Source organism: Vigna umbellata, chromosome 1 (assembly GCF_029865625.1).
Source record: "Vigna umbellata cultivar VRB3 chromosome 1, Vumbellata_1.0, whole genome shotgun sequence".
NCBI classification, from domain to species: Eukaryota; Viridiplantae; Streptophyta; class Magnoliopsida; order Fabales; family Fabaceae; genus Vigna; species Vigna umbellata.
Genome location: NC_142165.1, coordinates 71492115 through 71505426, shown reverse-complemented (window position 1 = coordinate 71505426; position 13312 = coordinate 71492115). Strand labels below are relative to the sequence as shown.

At 40.3% G+C, this 13312-nt stretch overlaps 2 protein-coding genes and 1 pseudogene across 8 annotated transcripts in view; 2 read left to right on the top strand and 1 right to left on the bottom strand.

Annotated features, from left to right (window-relative positions):
* Positions 1-2831: 2831 nt before the first annotated feature.
* Positions 2832-3410, top strand: LOC124845084 (uncharacterized; annotated as a pseudogene).
* A 5518-nt stretch (positions 3411-8928) lies between these two features.
* LOC148206216 (uncharacterized) lies at positions 8929-9906 on the bottom strand. Its single transcript, XM_088107257.1, has 2 exons — positions 9761-9906; positions 8929-9661 (listed from the first exon to the last, which is right to left on the bottom strand). The coding sequence occupies exons 1-2, from the start codon at positions 9904-9906 to the stop codon at positions 8929-8931; spliced, it is 879 nt and encodes a 292-aa protein (XP_087963383.1).
* A 2897-nt stretch (positions 9907-12803) lies between these two features.
* The window catches only part of LOC124845083 (AP-1 complex subunit gamma-2-like), a 52695-nt gene continuing 52186 nt past the window's right edge, over positions 12804-13312 (top strand). For 5 of the 7 annotated variants that reach the window (XR_015783529.1, XR_015783528.1, XR_015783530.1 and 2 more), the window contains exon 1: positions 12804-13152. Coding sequence is in view for 4 of the 7 variants with exons in the window: in XM_088104154.1 (XP_087960280.1) it covers positions 13121-13152 (32 nt within the window). In the remaining 3 variants the exon portion in view is untranslated. The remainder of the gene's footprint in view (positions 13153-13312) is intronic. The other 2 variants (XM_088104155.1, XM_088104153.1) reach the window with 1 other exon arrangement.

Below are 13312 nucleotides of genomic sequence, written 5' to 3'. Positions count from 1 at the left end.
AAGCAATTAAGGGCAACATCTCCTCCTACCCTAGAAGCTAGATTCTTAAAGGGAAGGTTTTCTATCATCTCACTTTTCTCCATTTATATTTGAATCTCCAAAATTTCACTTTTCTTTCAAAGAATTTGCCACTCAATCTTTAAAAATGTTATCACTTTCAACACATGCAAAGTCACAACTTGGGTTATGGTTACCTTTGTGGTTACCAATAACTCAAGATACAAATAAAATTTCTAATGAAGAAAGGTTGCTTTGTTATATTAAAATTAAAAATTTCAAAATTAGGAAACCTTCTTCTACACATATTCTTTTATATATCTTATTTGGTCAAAGAAAACTAATTAGAGATATGTTTGATGCTTATTGCAGATGGATATTTGACCCAGGAGGAACCTTTGTAAAGCCAACAAAAATAAGTCTTCAGAAGCACCATCAGATTTGAGGACAAATCCTTTTCAAGGGAGAGGGGATAATAGACGGGCCCAAGCCCAATTATTTTAGTGTAGTATTTCTTTTACTTTTATTAAAGCATGTGTAAAAGGTGTTAGGCATGTGCTAGAAAGGAGGGACTTTTAGTCCTATATATAGACATGTCACAAGCTCTTGTAAGACACTTTTGAGAATAATGAATTAAACTTTCTGTAGGGAGAACTCCATAATTTAATTCCCTTGAAAATCAAGGCTAGAGAATCCCAAAGGATCCCCTCTAGCCACCTTCCATTCACATCATCCATTATCTCATTTTCCATCTTGAGTTTCTTGCTCCTCCGTGTAATCACTTTTCCTTCATCTAGCTGATACACTTGGCACGCATCAGCTTCCGTCGCAGACATACGTCTTCTCGTCGCGTCGTCAACCTTATCAGCCACATTTCCTTCTCGCCTTTCCTCACATGCGAACCACAAACCTCACATCTCGTTCTCACAAATTCCTCATGAGCAAAGCCTCCGAGTCATTTTTCTCATGAGATTCTTCACTTCAGAATCTCAAACTCCTCATGTCTGCCAGATCCACCGAACCACATCTTCGTCTCTGCTTCCACATCTACATCAAACCTAGGGTTCTCGAGTAAATCCGTTTCTTCCGCTGCTTCCCGGTTCTTCAGATCGATCAAGTCCAGATTTCACGTTGTCTCCCGATTCAGCTTAAGCCTTCGCCTATCAGTTACAGTTCATTTGTTTTGTCATTATCACTTTAATAAGCAGTTTTTTTTATCGTTTTAGGGTTATTTCTAGGTGTAGAATATTCTTGATTGTGTTGTTTGTGATGGACGATGATATAGAGGTTATTATTCACCGTGGGGGAAATTTCGTCAATGACGACTGCCTGAAGTATGAAGGGGAGAGTGATACAATGTATTTTGATCCTGACTTGTAGAGTTATTTTATTGTAGTCAGTGTAGTCAAAAGTCTTGGGTACGATGGATTTAAGGACTTGTGGTTTTCAGTTGGATGTGGTGTTGTATTAGATGATAGGCTAGAAGCCTTGTGTGATGACGTAGGTGCCATGCATATGGTCACTTTAGCTCAATTAAATGGACAAGTTCATTTATATGTTGTGCACACTATGTCTCAACCTGATGTCATTCACATGATTGAATACAATGTTGATGAAGAAGGGGACGAAGTTGCACCTGAGGTGAATGAGGGTGGTGAGGGTGCACAATTTGGTGAGGCTATAGATGATGATGTCAGACAACAATTGTATGAGGGGGTAGGTGGTGATGGTGAGAGGATAAAAGTTGTTGTTGGTCAGGCTGAGATAATAAAACCAGATGGTGTTTAGGGTGACAGAAAAAAATTTGATGATGGTGATGTTGAGAGGACAAAAGCAGATAAAGTTAAGGTGGAGCGAATAAAAGTTGACGAAGGTAGTGGTGATAAGACAGAAGCATATGAAGTTGAGGGTTTAAGGATAGAAGTTGAGGAAGGTCATGGTGAGGCTAAGAGGACAAAAACAAATGAAGTTGAGGGTTTAAGGATAGAAGTTGATGAAGGTCATGTTGAGGATGAAAGGATAAAAGTTGAGATAGGTGATGGTGAGGCTGAGAGAACAGAAGCACAGGATGGTGAGGGTGATATGTTAGAAGTACAAGATGGTGAGGCTTACACAATAGAAGTAGAAGACTTGGAGGATATATAGAAGTACAAGTCCGTGATTGGAGTACATCACATGATGGTGATGATGGTGAGGTGAATAGTAAGGATGGGTTAGTAAACATAAATGTGCAGTGTGACTTTAGTGAAAGTTCTGGTAATATGGAGGTTGAGGTTGAATCTGTTTTACTTGGGTCTGAGTCAAATATGGAAGAAGATGAGATTAGTGATTCTAGTTTGTTCAATTATGAATGACAATCTGAGGACTTAACTTCTCTTAACATAAGTAATGAAGAAAGTGAAGATGAAGAGGGTTATGGGAATTTTTCTACATTTAGTATGCCAAAAAAGATGCTTGATTTCAATTGGGAAGTGAGAACATATTTTGTGCATAAAGAAGACATATTGGATGCCATCAAAAGTTATGCAGTAAAGAATGAGAAAAATATGAAACTTGTTAAAAATGATAAAAAAAGAATAAGGGTTAAATGTTTGGGATCAAAAGGAGAATGTTCATGGGTGACATATTTTGGTTTCATGGATGCAGTAAAATCATGGCAACTAAGGATTGTGGTTGACAAGCATACATGTAGTAGGGAACACAAGTTGCACCTGTTCAATGCAAAATGACTAAGTAAAATATTGGAAACAACAATCAGAGAGAATCCTAATGTAAAGGGAGTTGATATTAAAGATAAAATTAGTAGGAAATGGAACATAGCAATATATAAGAATATGGCTTACAAGGCCAAAGCCTATGGATCAGACGAAATGGAAGGATCCTTCAATAAGCAATATAATAGAATTTATGATTATGCTCATGAGCTATTAGTAAGAAACCCAGGGTCCACAATCAAGGTGAAAGTTGAGCAAAATGATGGAGAACCAATATTCAAGAGGTTTTACGCATGCCTAAAGGCATGCAAAGATAACTTTCTCTCATGCAGGCCCATCATTGGCCTTGATGGAGCCCTTTTGAAAGGCAGACATCGTGGTGAGCTGTTAACTGCTGTTGCTCGAGATGCAAACGACCAAATGTTGCCACTCGCATATGCCATCTTAGAGGTCGAGAACAAGGAGACTTGGACATGGTTTATGGAGCTACTGATTGAAGACCTAGGTGGACCTGAGGTGTGTTCTTCACTTACATTGATATCATATCAACAGAAGGTAAATTGCATTATATTCATTGTCTTTTATCTTATGCAAATGACTTTAAATCAATATCAGCTAACTTTTTGATCACTCATTCACAGGGTCTGTTACCAGTTGTACAAGATGTTGTTCCTAGAGTTGCACACAAATTTTGTGTAAGGCATTTATATTCCAACTTTAGGAAGAAATTCCCTAAAAATAATCTTAAGAAGCTTATGTGGAGGGCATCCACAACAACCCACCCACAAAAATGGGAGAAGGAGATGGGAAGTATCAAAGAGGTGAACCAAGATGCTTTTCGACACTTGATAGTTATTTCTCCAAGGTTTGCTACTTTTAGTTTACATATCTTTTACTTTCTGATTATTTTACATAGTCATTATATGACATACATCTTCATTGAAGGTTTTGGTCCAGATCAAGGTTCACAAGCACAACACAACGTGATACCTTGGTAAATAACATGTTAGAAGCCTTTAATAGTGTTTTGGTTCAAACGAGGACAAAACCAATTATTACAATGTTGGAGGAAATTAAACTTTACATGATGAAGAGATGGGCCACTAATAGGTCAAGGGTAAGGTCATTTAAGTCATCAATTTGTCCAAAAATAGTCAGTAAACTACAAAAAGAGGCACTACTAACAAAGAATTGGATTCTCAAGTATCCAAGAATTATGAGATATGTATTTCTTTGATTATGTTATCCCAAGTATCATATAACTAATGTTGGCTTATGTTCACAGTTGGTCTGCACAAAGGCTATTTGAAGTCAAACATGTGTCCCAAAGTGGGGACAAGTTTGTGGTGGATATAGATCAATATTCATGCTCTTGCAGGAAATGGAGCATCAATGGAATACCTTGTGTTCATGCATTGGCAGCAATGATGTTTCTCAACATAGATGTAGAGGACTACATACCTGTATGCTTTCAAAAGTCAACGTATGAAGAAATTTATTCATCCATTATCTATCCCATTAATGGAAGCAACCTTTGGGAGGTAACCTAATATCCAGATGTCATGACTCCATAAAAAAGAAATATGCTTGGTCATCCTAAGAAGAAAAGGAGGTTAGAGCAATGGGAGTTGAAGAAAAGTAGCACCAGAATGTCAAAAGGAAGATTACTAAGGAGATGTAGCATGTGTAGGGAAGTGGGTCACAACAGAAAACGCTGCCCAAAGACAAACAAAGTGCATGAAGAGGGAGAAGAACCCAGTTCATTGCCTGAGGGTCAACAAAATGGAGAAGAACCACTTCAGAGTTGAAGAATGTTTTATGTTTTATGGTTGCAAATGTAATAGATCAAAGTTTCATGTAATACATTACAGACATGTTTTATAAACAATGTTTTATGTTTCAGTATCCTATATATTGGTATTTTTATGAACAATGGATGACTACTTTTTGGTATTAATATACAACATCTTAGGACATGTTGGTATTAGTATTCAACTCTTCAGTTTGACATTTGCAGTTTCTTGATTGAAACTAGATTGAAAATTTATTATTTATCTTCATTATGCCCTTAGTCCATGTTCCTCTTTCAGTGGTTTATCTAGGTCCCAAGATAGCATTATTATTTTACTCATGTATTGTGTATGTTTGTAGTTGTGTTGTCAAGTGTTGAACACAAATTTATTGAGCACTGTTTTACAGGTTCTATGCATATTTTATGCTATATATAGGGCAACTGCTGACATAAATTTGATACCATAACAAAGACAACAATTGTACTCATTGTATGCAAATTTTCATTTCATTAAACATCTGAAAGTGATACATCTTCATTACAGAAAACATAAATACATTGCAACTAATACATTAAATAGAACTACATGAACATTATCAAGCCTACAATACCAAAAGACACCTACATTACACCTACACATACAATATCAAGCCCTTCCCATCAACATTGCAAATATAATGATGTTCATTACACATAGAACACTAACAAACCCAACCAAAAATTTCATCCACCTTTCAAGATCCATCACAGCTTTCTGCACACCAACTATCTTCTTATCACTTTCATTTTCAAAACTCTTTAGCAACCTCTCATCATTTGCTTCCAACACCTCACAGCTAACACTTTCGTCAATTACGCAATCACTACACCATCTGAAGTAGTTGCATCCATTATTTTCACTTCCAACCTTATACCTAGGGCAACCCCAGAATTGTTTGCGTCGATTCTTACTGGTTTTCGCAGTCCTCAACACAGACTTCTCTCCACAATGGCAAATCAGCGACGCGTCATTCCTGTTCCACCCTCCATCTCTACCAGAGCTCACAGACCGAAATTGCTTTCTTCGACACTCATTGCAAGTGGAAGGTGAACACGAATGACCCATAAACATTGTTGTGTCGTTTGCTTTCGCACTTTCCTATTTCAAAACTTCAACTGCTTTCCAATCTTCAACAACAACGGACCCTAATTAACCAAATAGGGTCTCCACTAAGGACTTCACGCAAGGTTCACAAGCACACTCCTCTTAGATTTTTAATGAGGAATGAAATCCCATATTTAATTTCATTGAACCCTAAATCCCATTTCACAAATCCATATTATTAAAATCTAACAAGTTGCCAAATTCCACGTATTCAACTCTCAACATGCCATGTTTAAAAAAATTGACACGTCAACCTCGCACCTCATAAAAAACTTAACCCCGTTAAGCTAATTTAACAACAGGGGCTCAATTGATTCAAATTAGCACTTTTTAGGACTCAATTGAGGATTCTAATAAATCGGGGATCGTACTAGGAAAAACCCACATAAATAGGGACAACTAAAGGGATTTAACCTTAACTGAACATAGAAGAGATGAGTGTAGAGAAGAGAGAGAAACATATGGGTACAAAAGAAAGAGAAAAAAAGTTGTTGACTTTGTTTATATTGAACAAAAGAGACTTGATTGAGGAAAATTTTACTAAGTATGGAAGAAATTGAAACTTTTTTAAAAGGTAGGACCAACTTGACACACCACAGCGAAACTAAGGAAAAAGAAAGTAATTAAACCCAAGAAAAAACATCTTAAGCACAAAACACAGAATGACCATAAGTATTAGTGGCCTTAACATTCAATCTTACCATCCAATGTCAATCCAATAAAAACAATGCATGCACCTCCACAAAATACCCAAAGATGGCTAAACAAAATATATAGAAAGGAAATGTGACACCACACCACACGTGGCTGACCAGAAAGGATTTCTTAAAATCAATTATAATAAATTGAAGTTTTTATTTAATATGTTTCCCATGATAATACCATATTTAAGTTTTTAAACGCTTTTGTAAAACATATGACATTCCAAAATTAGGATATTACATTTTTGTCATAGTTATTTAACACCAGATACTCAATAAAGAGTATCATATTGTTTTAACTCATTTCAAGACTATGGTTACATAATTGAGGTCCTCGACCACATAGTACAATAAGAATTGAATTTGTGCTTACATTTCATTTTTTGCATTATGTTTTTTTGTTGGACCAAATCACAGTTTTACTTTCATCTCTTAAAACTCTATTTTTATGGACTAGAAACAAAGATAATCAATTTTATAAAAACGTATTGTTTCAGTAAGAATTGTGCAGAGCCAAGAAACACACCTTTCTGTCGTCGCCTTCCTTCTTCTAACCCCTGAATCTCCTGCTGCAAGTTCTTCAAGTCCGAGCCAAGGGGGAGGGTACCTGCAAAAGGCACTCTGATGCTCAAGTTAGACGTGTTGTTGAAGAGCTTTAGCTCTTAATGAAATATTCAGTGAATGGTTAGCACTGTTTGAGTATTTGAGAGTAGTGGAATATGAGTCAAGCATCCTTGGCTTTTAACCTTGGCCTTGTATTTATAGATTATCACAGGCTTAATAAAATATAAACAGACTTAACTTAAATTCCGATCAGTTGCTCATAAACAACTTTATGAATATTTAATCAGACATTTTATCCAATAATGTAAATGTTGGTCCAACTATGGTCCAACAACTTTTAACCTGGTTGGACCTGGTTTGACGAGCGTTGTGGCCCAACATCATTTTAACCGGGTTTGTTAACGAGCGCTGCTACAATAGAGTTGACGAGCGCTGCTATAGTAGATAGACCGATCGATCTTGGATGCTAACCGTTCGGCCTAGATATCGTACTATACATAATGCCCCCCAAGTCTGAGTTAACCGTTCGACTTTAGCCATGATTAACTGTTGGACTTATGAGTTTGAGGGAGGTTGTATTTGCTGTATTGGGGAGCGTGCTTCTAGGCGAACGGTGGGATTTATGAGTTTTCTTTTTGAACTTTGCCATAGGCCGAGCGATAAATGATGGGAGTTCTTTTTAGAACTGTTTCCCCCTTTTATAAGGTCGAATAGCCAAGCAGGGGAGACCTCTAGGTTGAAGATGCTCAGATTAGGGTGATTGTTCCTTTGCTCTTGGTTTTCGATCTAGGAGTTCTTGGAGAACCTCTCAGTAGACGTGAATGACCATCTGTGGCCTAAGAATTCCTGGAGAACCTTTCAGTAGACGTGAATGACCGTTCGTGGCCCAGGAGTTCCTAGAGAACCTCCCAGTAGACGTGAATGACCGTTAGTGGCCCAGGAGTTCCTAGAGAACCTCCTAGTAGACGTGAATGACCGTCAGTGGCCCAGGAGTTCCTGGAGAACCTCCTAGTAGAAGTGAATGACCGTCCATGGGCCAGAAGTTCCTAGAGAACCTCCCAATAGACGTGAATGACCGCCTGTGGCCCAGGAGTTCCTAGAGAACCTCCCAGTAGACGTGAATGATCGTCCGTGGCCCAGGAGTTCCTGGAGAACTTCCTAGTAGACGAAATTGGTTGTCCGTGGCCCAGGAGTTCCTGGAGAATTTCCTAGTACACGAATCCTGTGAGGTCGAATGGTCGAATGTTGGAACTCTTGAGGCCATGGAAGGTTGAACGGTTGAGGCCAAGTGGCTGAACACCTGTGAGGGCCAAGTGGTTGAACACCTGTGAGGCCGAGTGGCCGAGTACCTGTGAGGCCGAATGGCGGTATGGTTGTGAGACCGAAGGGTCGAGCACCTGTGTGGCCGAATGGCCGAGTACCTGTGATGGCAAATGGTCGTATGAACGGTCAAGCACCTGTGTAACCGAATGATCGAGTACTTGTGAGGCCAAATGGTCGTGCGGTTGTGGGACCGAACGGTCAAGCATCTGCGTGGCCGAATGGCCGAGTACCTGTGAGGCCAAATGGCCGAGTACCTATGAGGCCAAATGGCCGAGCAATTGAGGCCGAATGACGGTATGGTTGTGAGACTAAACAGTCGAGCACCTGTGTGGCCGAATGACCGAGTACCTGTGAGGCCAAATGGTCGTACAAACGATCAAGCACCTGTGTAGCCGAATGATCGAGTACCTGTGAGGCCAAATGGCCGTACGATTGTGAGACCGAACGGTCAAGCACCTATGTGTGGCCGAATGGCCGAGGACCTGTGAGGCCAAATGGTCGTACGGTTATGAGACCGAACAGTCAAGCACCTGTGTGGCCGAATGGCCGTACGGAAACTGTCTGGTTTCATTCATATTAACGATGTAAACATAAGTCTTATCAAAGGAATTTAACGTGACATCAAATTTCAACTAAAGCAAACTTGAGATGAGTCGCATTCCAAATGTTATGGAAGACTTTTTATCATGTTTTCTAGTCGATACGACCCCGAATTGAGCGGTAAGGGCTATGACTGCGGCTACGACTTCGCCTATGTCTTCGTTCCTCTTTTATGCCTGACCGTTCAAGACTTCTCGGTGGAGACGTCCTTTCTCCTACGTATTTTTGCAGATGGCCTCCTCGGATCAGCCTTTCTATTTCATCTTTCAGTGCTATACACTCTTCCGTAGTATGGCCGCAGTTTTGGTGGAAATGGCAGTTTTTCCTCCCGTATGTGTTCGTTGGAGTTGCCTTCCTTCGGAGTGTGAGAAGTTCAACATTGAGAGCTTCCTCAAGAACCTTAGCCCTCGGTGCATTGAGGGTGGTATAATGATTAAATTTGGGGAGACAGATAGGATCCTTCTGAGGGGAATCCCCGTTACCGTTGAACGATCGTTTTCCATCTTTCTTGTTTCCTCCCGAAGTTTCCTGTTGCTGTTTTTTTCTGGATTGCCTTATATCCTCAATACGAATAAACTTCGTTACTCTTTCTTGAAGTTCGTCCATATTTTTGGGCAGTCGGGCATACAAGCTTTTTGAGAAGTATCCCACCTCCAAGCAAGAAGGTAAATTGCTGATGATAAAAGTATGGTTAACATCTTTGACTCGTCGTGCGGTTTCATTGTACCGTTTCATAAAGGCTTTCAGAGGTTCATCCTTGTTCTGCCTGGTGTTCACCAACTCTACTACTATCAGCTCTTGAACACGGCTAGATGCATACTGCCTCCTAAGGAGGGTTTTTACAGTGGCAAATCAATCTACTATATTCGGTGGAAGAGTGTTGTACCATGACAATGTCTCTCCCTTGAGTGACAATGAAAAGGACCTGCATAGGACTGGGTCACTGTTGGAGTAAAACGCCATTGCATTGACGAATGCTCTTATGTGATCATCTGGATCGGTTGAGCCATCAAATTTGTCAAACATGGGAGGAGCTTTCTCCAGCATGGGTGCTTGCATGATTGTCGTCATGAAGGGCAATAGACCAATCGGTCTTATGGTCTGCAGAGGTGGTGGCTCTCTTCTTCCTTGGTCGGCGTTCGGATTCCCATTCGGATTACCGTTCAGATTGGTATTACCACCGGTATTACTGTTCGGGTCGGTGTGGTGAGACTACTCCTGGTTATGGCGGGTTCCATGGTTATTTTCACCATTATGAGCTTGTTGGGCTGACGACGCCGAGTGCTGCTCAGATTGTACCCGATTAGCCCATTCGGTTCTTAGCATTGCGACCTCTTCTTCATGCTTTCGCTGCATCTCCTGCTGAGCTCGCGTTTGAGCTTGCAATTGTTCTTGCATGGCTCGTGCTTGAGCCTGCATTTGTTCTTGCATTTGTGCTATCAGATCTCAAGTGTTCTGTTGCTCGTCCATGCTCCTTGTGGTCACCATCTGGGCTTCGTCTGCTTGCTCTCGGCCCCACGGTGGGCGCCAATATGTTTTGGTAGGAACTATGCAGGGCCGAGAAACACACCTTTCTGTCGTTGCCTTCCTTCTTCTGACCCCTGAATCTCCTGCTCCAAGTTCTTAAAGTCCGAGCCGAGGGAAAGGGTACCTGCAAAAGGCACTCCGACGCTCAAGTTAGAGGTGCTGTTGAAGTGCTTTAGCTCTTAATGAAATATTCAGTGAATGGTTAGCACTGTTTGAGTATTTGAGAGTAGTGAAATATAGTCAAGCGTCCCTGGCTTTTAACCTTGGCTCTGTATTTATAGATTAACACAAGCTTAATAAAATATAAACAGACTTACCTTAAAATCTGGTCAGTTGCTCATTAACAACTTTATGAATATCCTTAATCAGATATTTTATCCAATAATATAAATGCTGGCCCAATTGTGGTCCAATAGCTTTTAACCTGGTTGGACCTGGTTTGACGAGCGCTGTGGCTCAACATCATTTTAGTCGAGTTTGTTGACGAGCGTTGTTACAATAAAGTTGACGAGCGCTGCTACAGTAGATAGACCGATTGGTTTTGGATACTAACCGTTCGACCTAGATATCATACACTAGTAAAAAAATAGCCTTTTAACGCGTTTAATACGCCTCAGTTTTCATAGAACCGAAGTATATTAAAATACGGTGGCATTTTTGTAATTAAGAGAAACTTATAGGCCTCGGTTCAATAAAAACCGAAGCCTATCCTCTCTACTGACTCCGTTATTTTCGAAATCGAAGCATTAAAGCGCTCTCCACTAAAGCCTATTACTTCGGTCTTTATCCACCTGATTTCATTAGACATTTATGACTCGGTTTGCCTCTAACCGAGGCATACTAAAGCCACTAAAATTCTGAATCTTAAACAGCATTTTCTTATACTACTCCTCCAAACCCTTGGTGCTCCTAACATCAGATCCCACCTTTCTGGTCACCTACCGAACCTCAAACCCCTCAAACCAACTGCCGAACATCCGAGTGGGCCTCTCGTCGCCAACTTCATCCGTCGACGACCCACGAAGCCTGTAGTCGAGTGCGGGGAGGCTGGAGGTTGCGGTACTTGTGCGTGTGCGCGTGCGAGAAGGGTGCGTTGTCGAAGGGAGGGGAAGCTAGAAGGAGGCGACGGAGGGAGGTGGCGGAGGCCAGATCTGGGCAAATGGAGGGGCAGAGGGCAGATCTGCGCGTGGCCGAAGAGGAGGCCGTGGATGGCGGAGGGGGAAGTGGAGAAGCGCTGGATGAGGGAGGTAAGTGTGCCGCCGGAAGCGCTGGATGACGGCGGGTGGGCTTTAAAGGCGGTGGCGGTGGCGGTGGATGGAGGTTTATGGGCAGTGGCAGGGCTCTTGTTGTTGTTGTTGGGGTCGAGGAGGGTGAGGCGTTCATAGGCGTGGGTTGATTTCAAGAAGGAGGTAGAAAGCAAGCTACTTTCGAGAAGGGGTCGAGGAGGGTGAGGCGTTCATCCCGCAGCATGTCCGCCATTATCGTGTTCATGTAAGGGGCAGGTCTCCAGCCTTTAATGCTCTGGCAGCTACTTTCAAGAATCCTACTGCTAGGAACCTTTCAACCCCACCTCCAGTAGTTAGAAAGCTATATCCAAAATTCGTGACACCAGACTCTATAATTCTGGCACCAAAATCTGCAACCATTAGTTCTTCTTTTGAGATAATTGAACGTCCCTCTCCCTCTCCTGCTTTGAGTAATGCTTTTAGTGTTATAATTTACTTAAAAATATGATTTCTGTTTATTTGGTTGTTGCAATGTGAAGTGAGTCCAGTAATGCCTAAATTGAAACAAAACAAACTCAAAATGGTTGTTCAGTTATTCTGATTCTTGAAAGTCCGAAAGCAGCAAGACCCAACCACAAACGCTTCTGATTCTTAACGTGTTGGTGTAAAATTAAAAAAAAAAATAAAACCCTTCTATTGCCTCGGTTAAACTCCAAACCGAGGCATAAGACCCAACCACAAACGCTTCGGTTCTGAACCGAGGCATAAAGTGGTAGACTTTTTATCTCGTCTGTATATGCCTCGGGTGCGGAACCGGTGCCTATAAGCAAAAATGACCGGTTTCGTTTCTCTTGATTGTACTAGTGATACTATACACGTACACGTATTATTGTATTGTTAAATATAATCAATTAATTTACTAGATGATACATCATTTACTCATATTTTGTTTTTTGAAAAAAATGATTATTAAAAGTGAATAACTAACTTTGTGAATAGAAATGTTAGTTTAGCCAAGGAAAATATAATTTATTAATTTAATTATGACAATAAATTAATTTGTTCCCGTCTCAAAAGCTTTTCACAAAAGCGTCTTTCGATTATACTACACCATATAAAACATACACTTTTTCATTATTTAACACTTATTTTATAAAGGATGATCAAATTAAAAAATTTGAAATCATATATTTTCTAGATTGAATCATTCGTTTTCACAAAGAAGCATGCAAATCCAATTTGCTATATTGCACCTTCTAAAAAAACGGTTGGACTTCTAAAGGCTAAATGTTCAACCAACCTAGTCCCCCCTTCATTTATTTTCTTCTTTTTCGTTTCCTTTTCACAAAATTCATATACAGCAATGTTGGCATAGCGCATTGCATTACGATCGCTGCGAGTGAGTGGAAGAAGGAAAAAGAAAGAGAAATAAAATTCAGAGGCTCACACCAAAAACGATACTCTCAGATCCAAATATTTTTTCACTCTCAGATCGAAATCCAATTAAACTGGTTCCGCTTGACCTTCTGATCATGAATGCATTCTCTTCTCCCACGCGTCTGAGGTATGTAATGCAAATCAAGGTCTTTCATTTTTCTTTCTTGAAGAAGAAGAAGAAGCATTGCTCACTCAGAAGAACCTCAAAATTTGCGAAATTGTTTGGCATTGATGCAACCAGCAAATGAATAAGTTGATTAGCATATTTAGTGTCTCGATTTCTTCTT

What these genes read in the sequence shown, in the direction of transcription:
- LOC148206216 (XM_088107257.1), bottom strand. Translation starts at nt 9,906, where the DNA reads ATGACGACAATCATGCAAGCACCCATGCTGGAGAAAGCTCCTCCCATG. An exon ending in AGTGACCCAGTCCTATGCAG is followed by an intron (nt 9,662 to 9,760) that starts GTCCTTTTCATT and finishes AACCCTCCTTAG; the next exon opens with GAGGCAGTATGCATCTAGCC.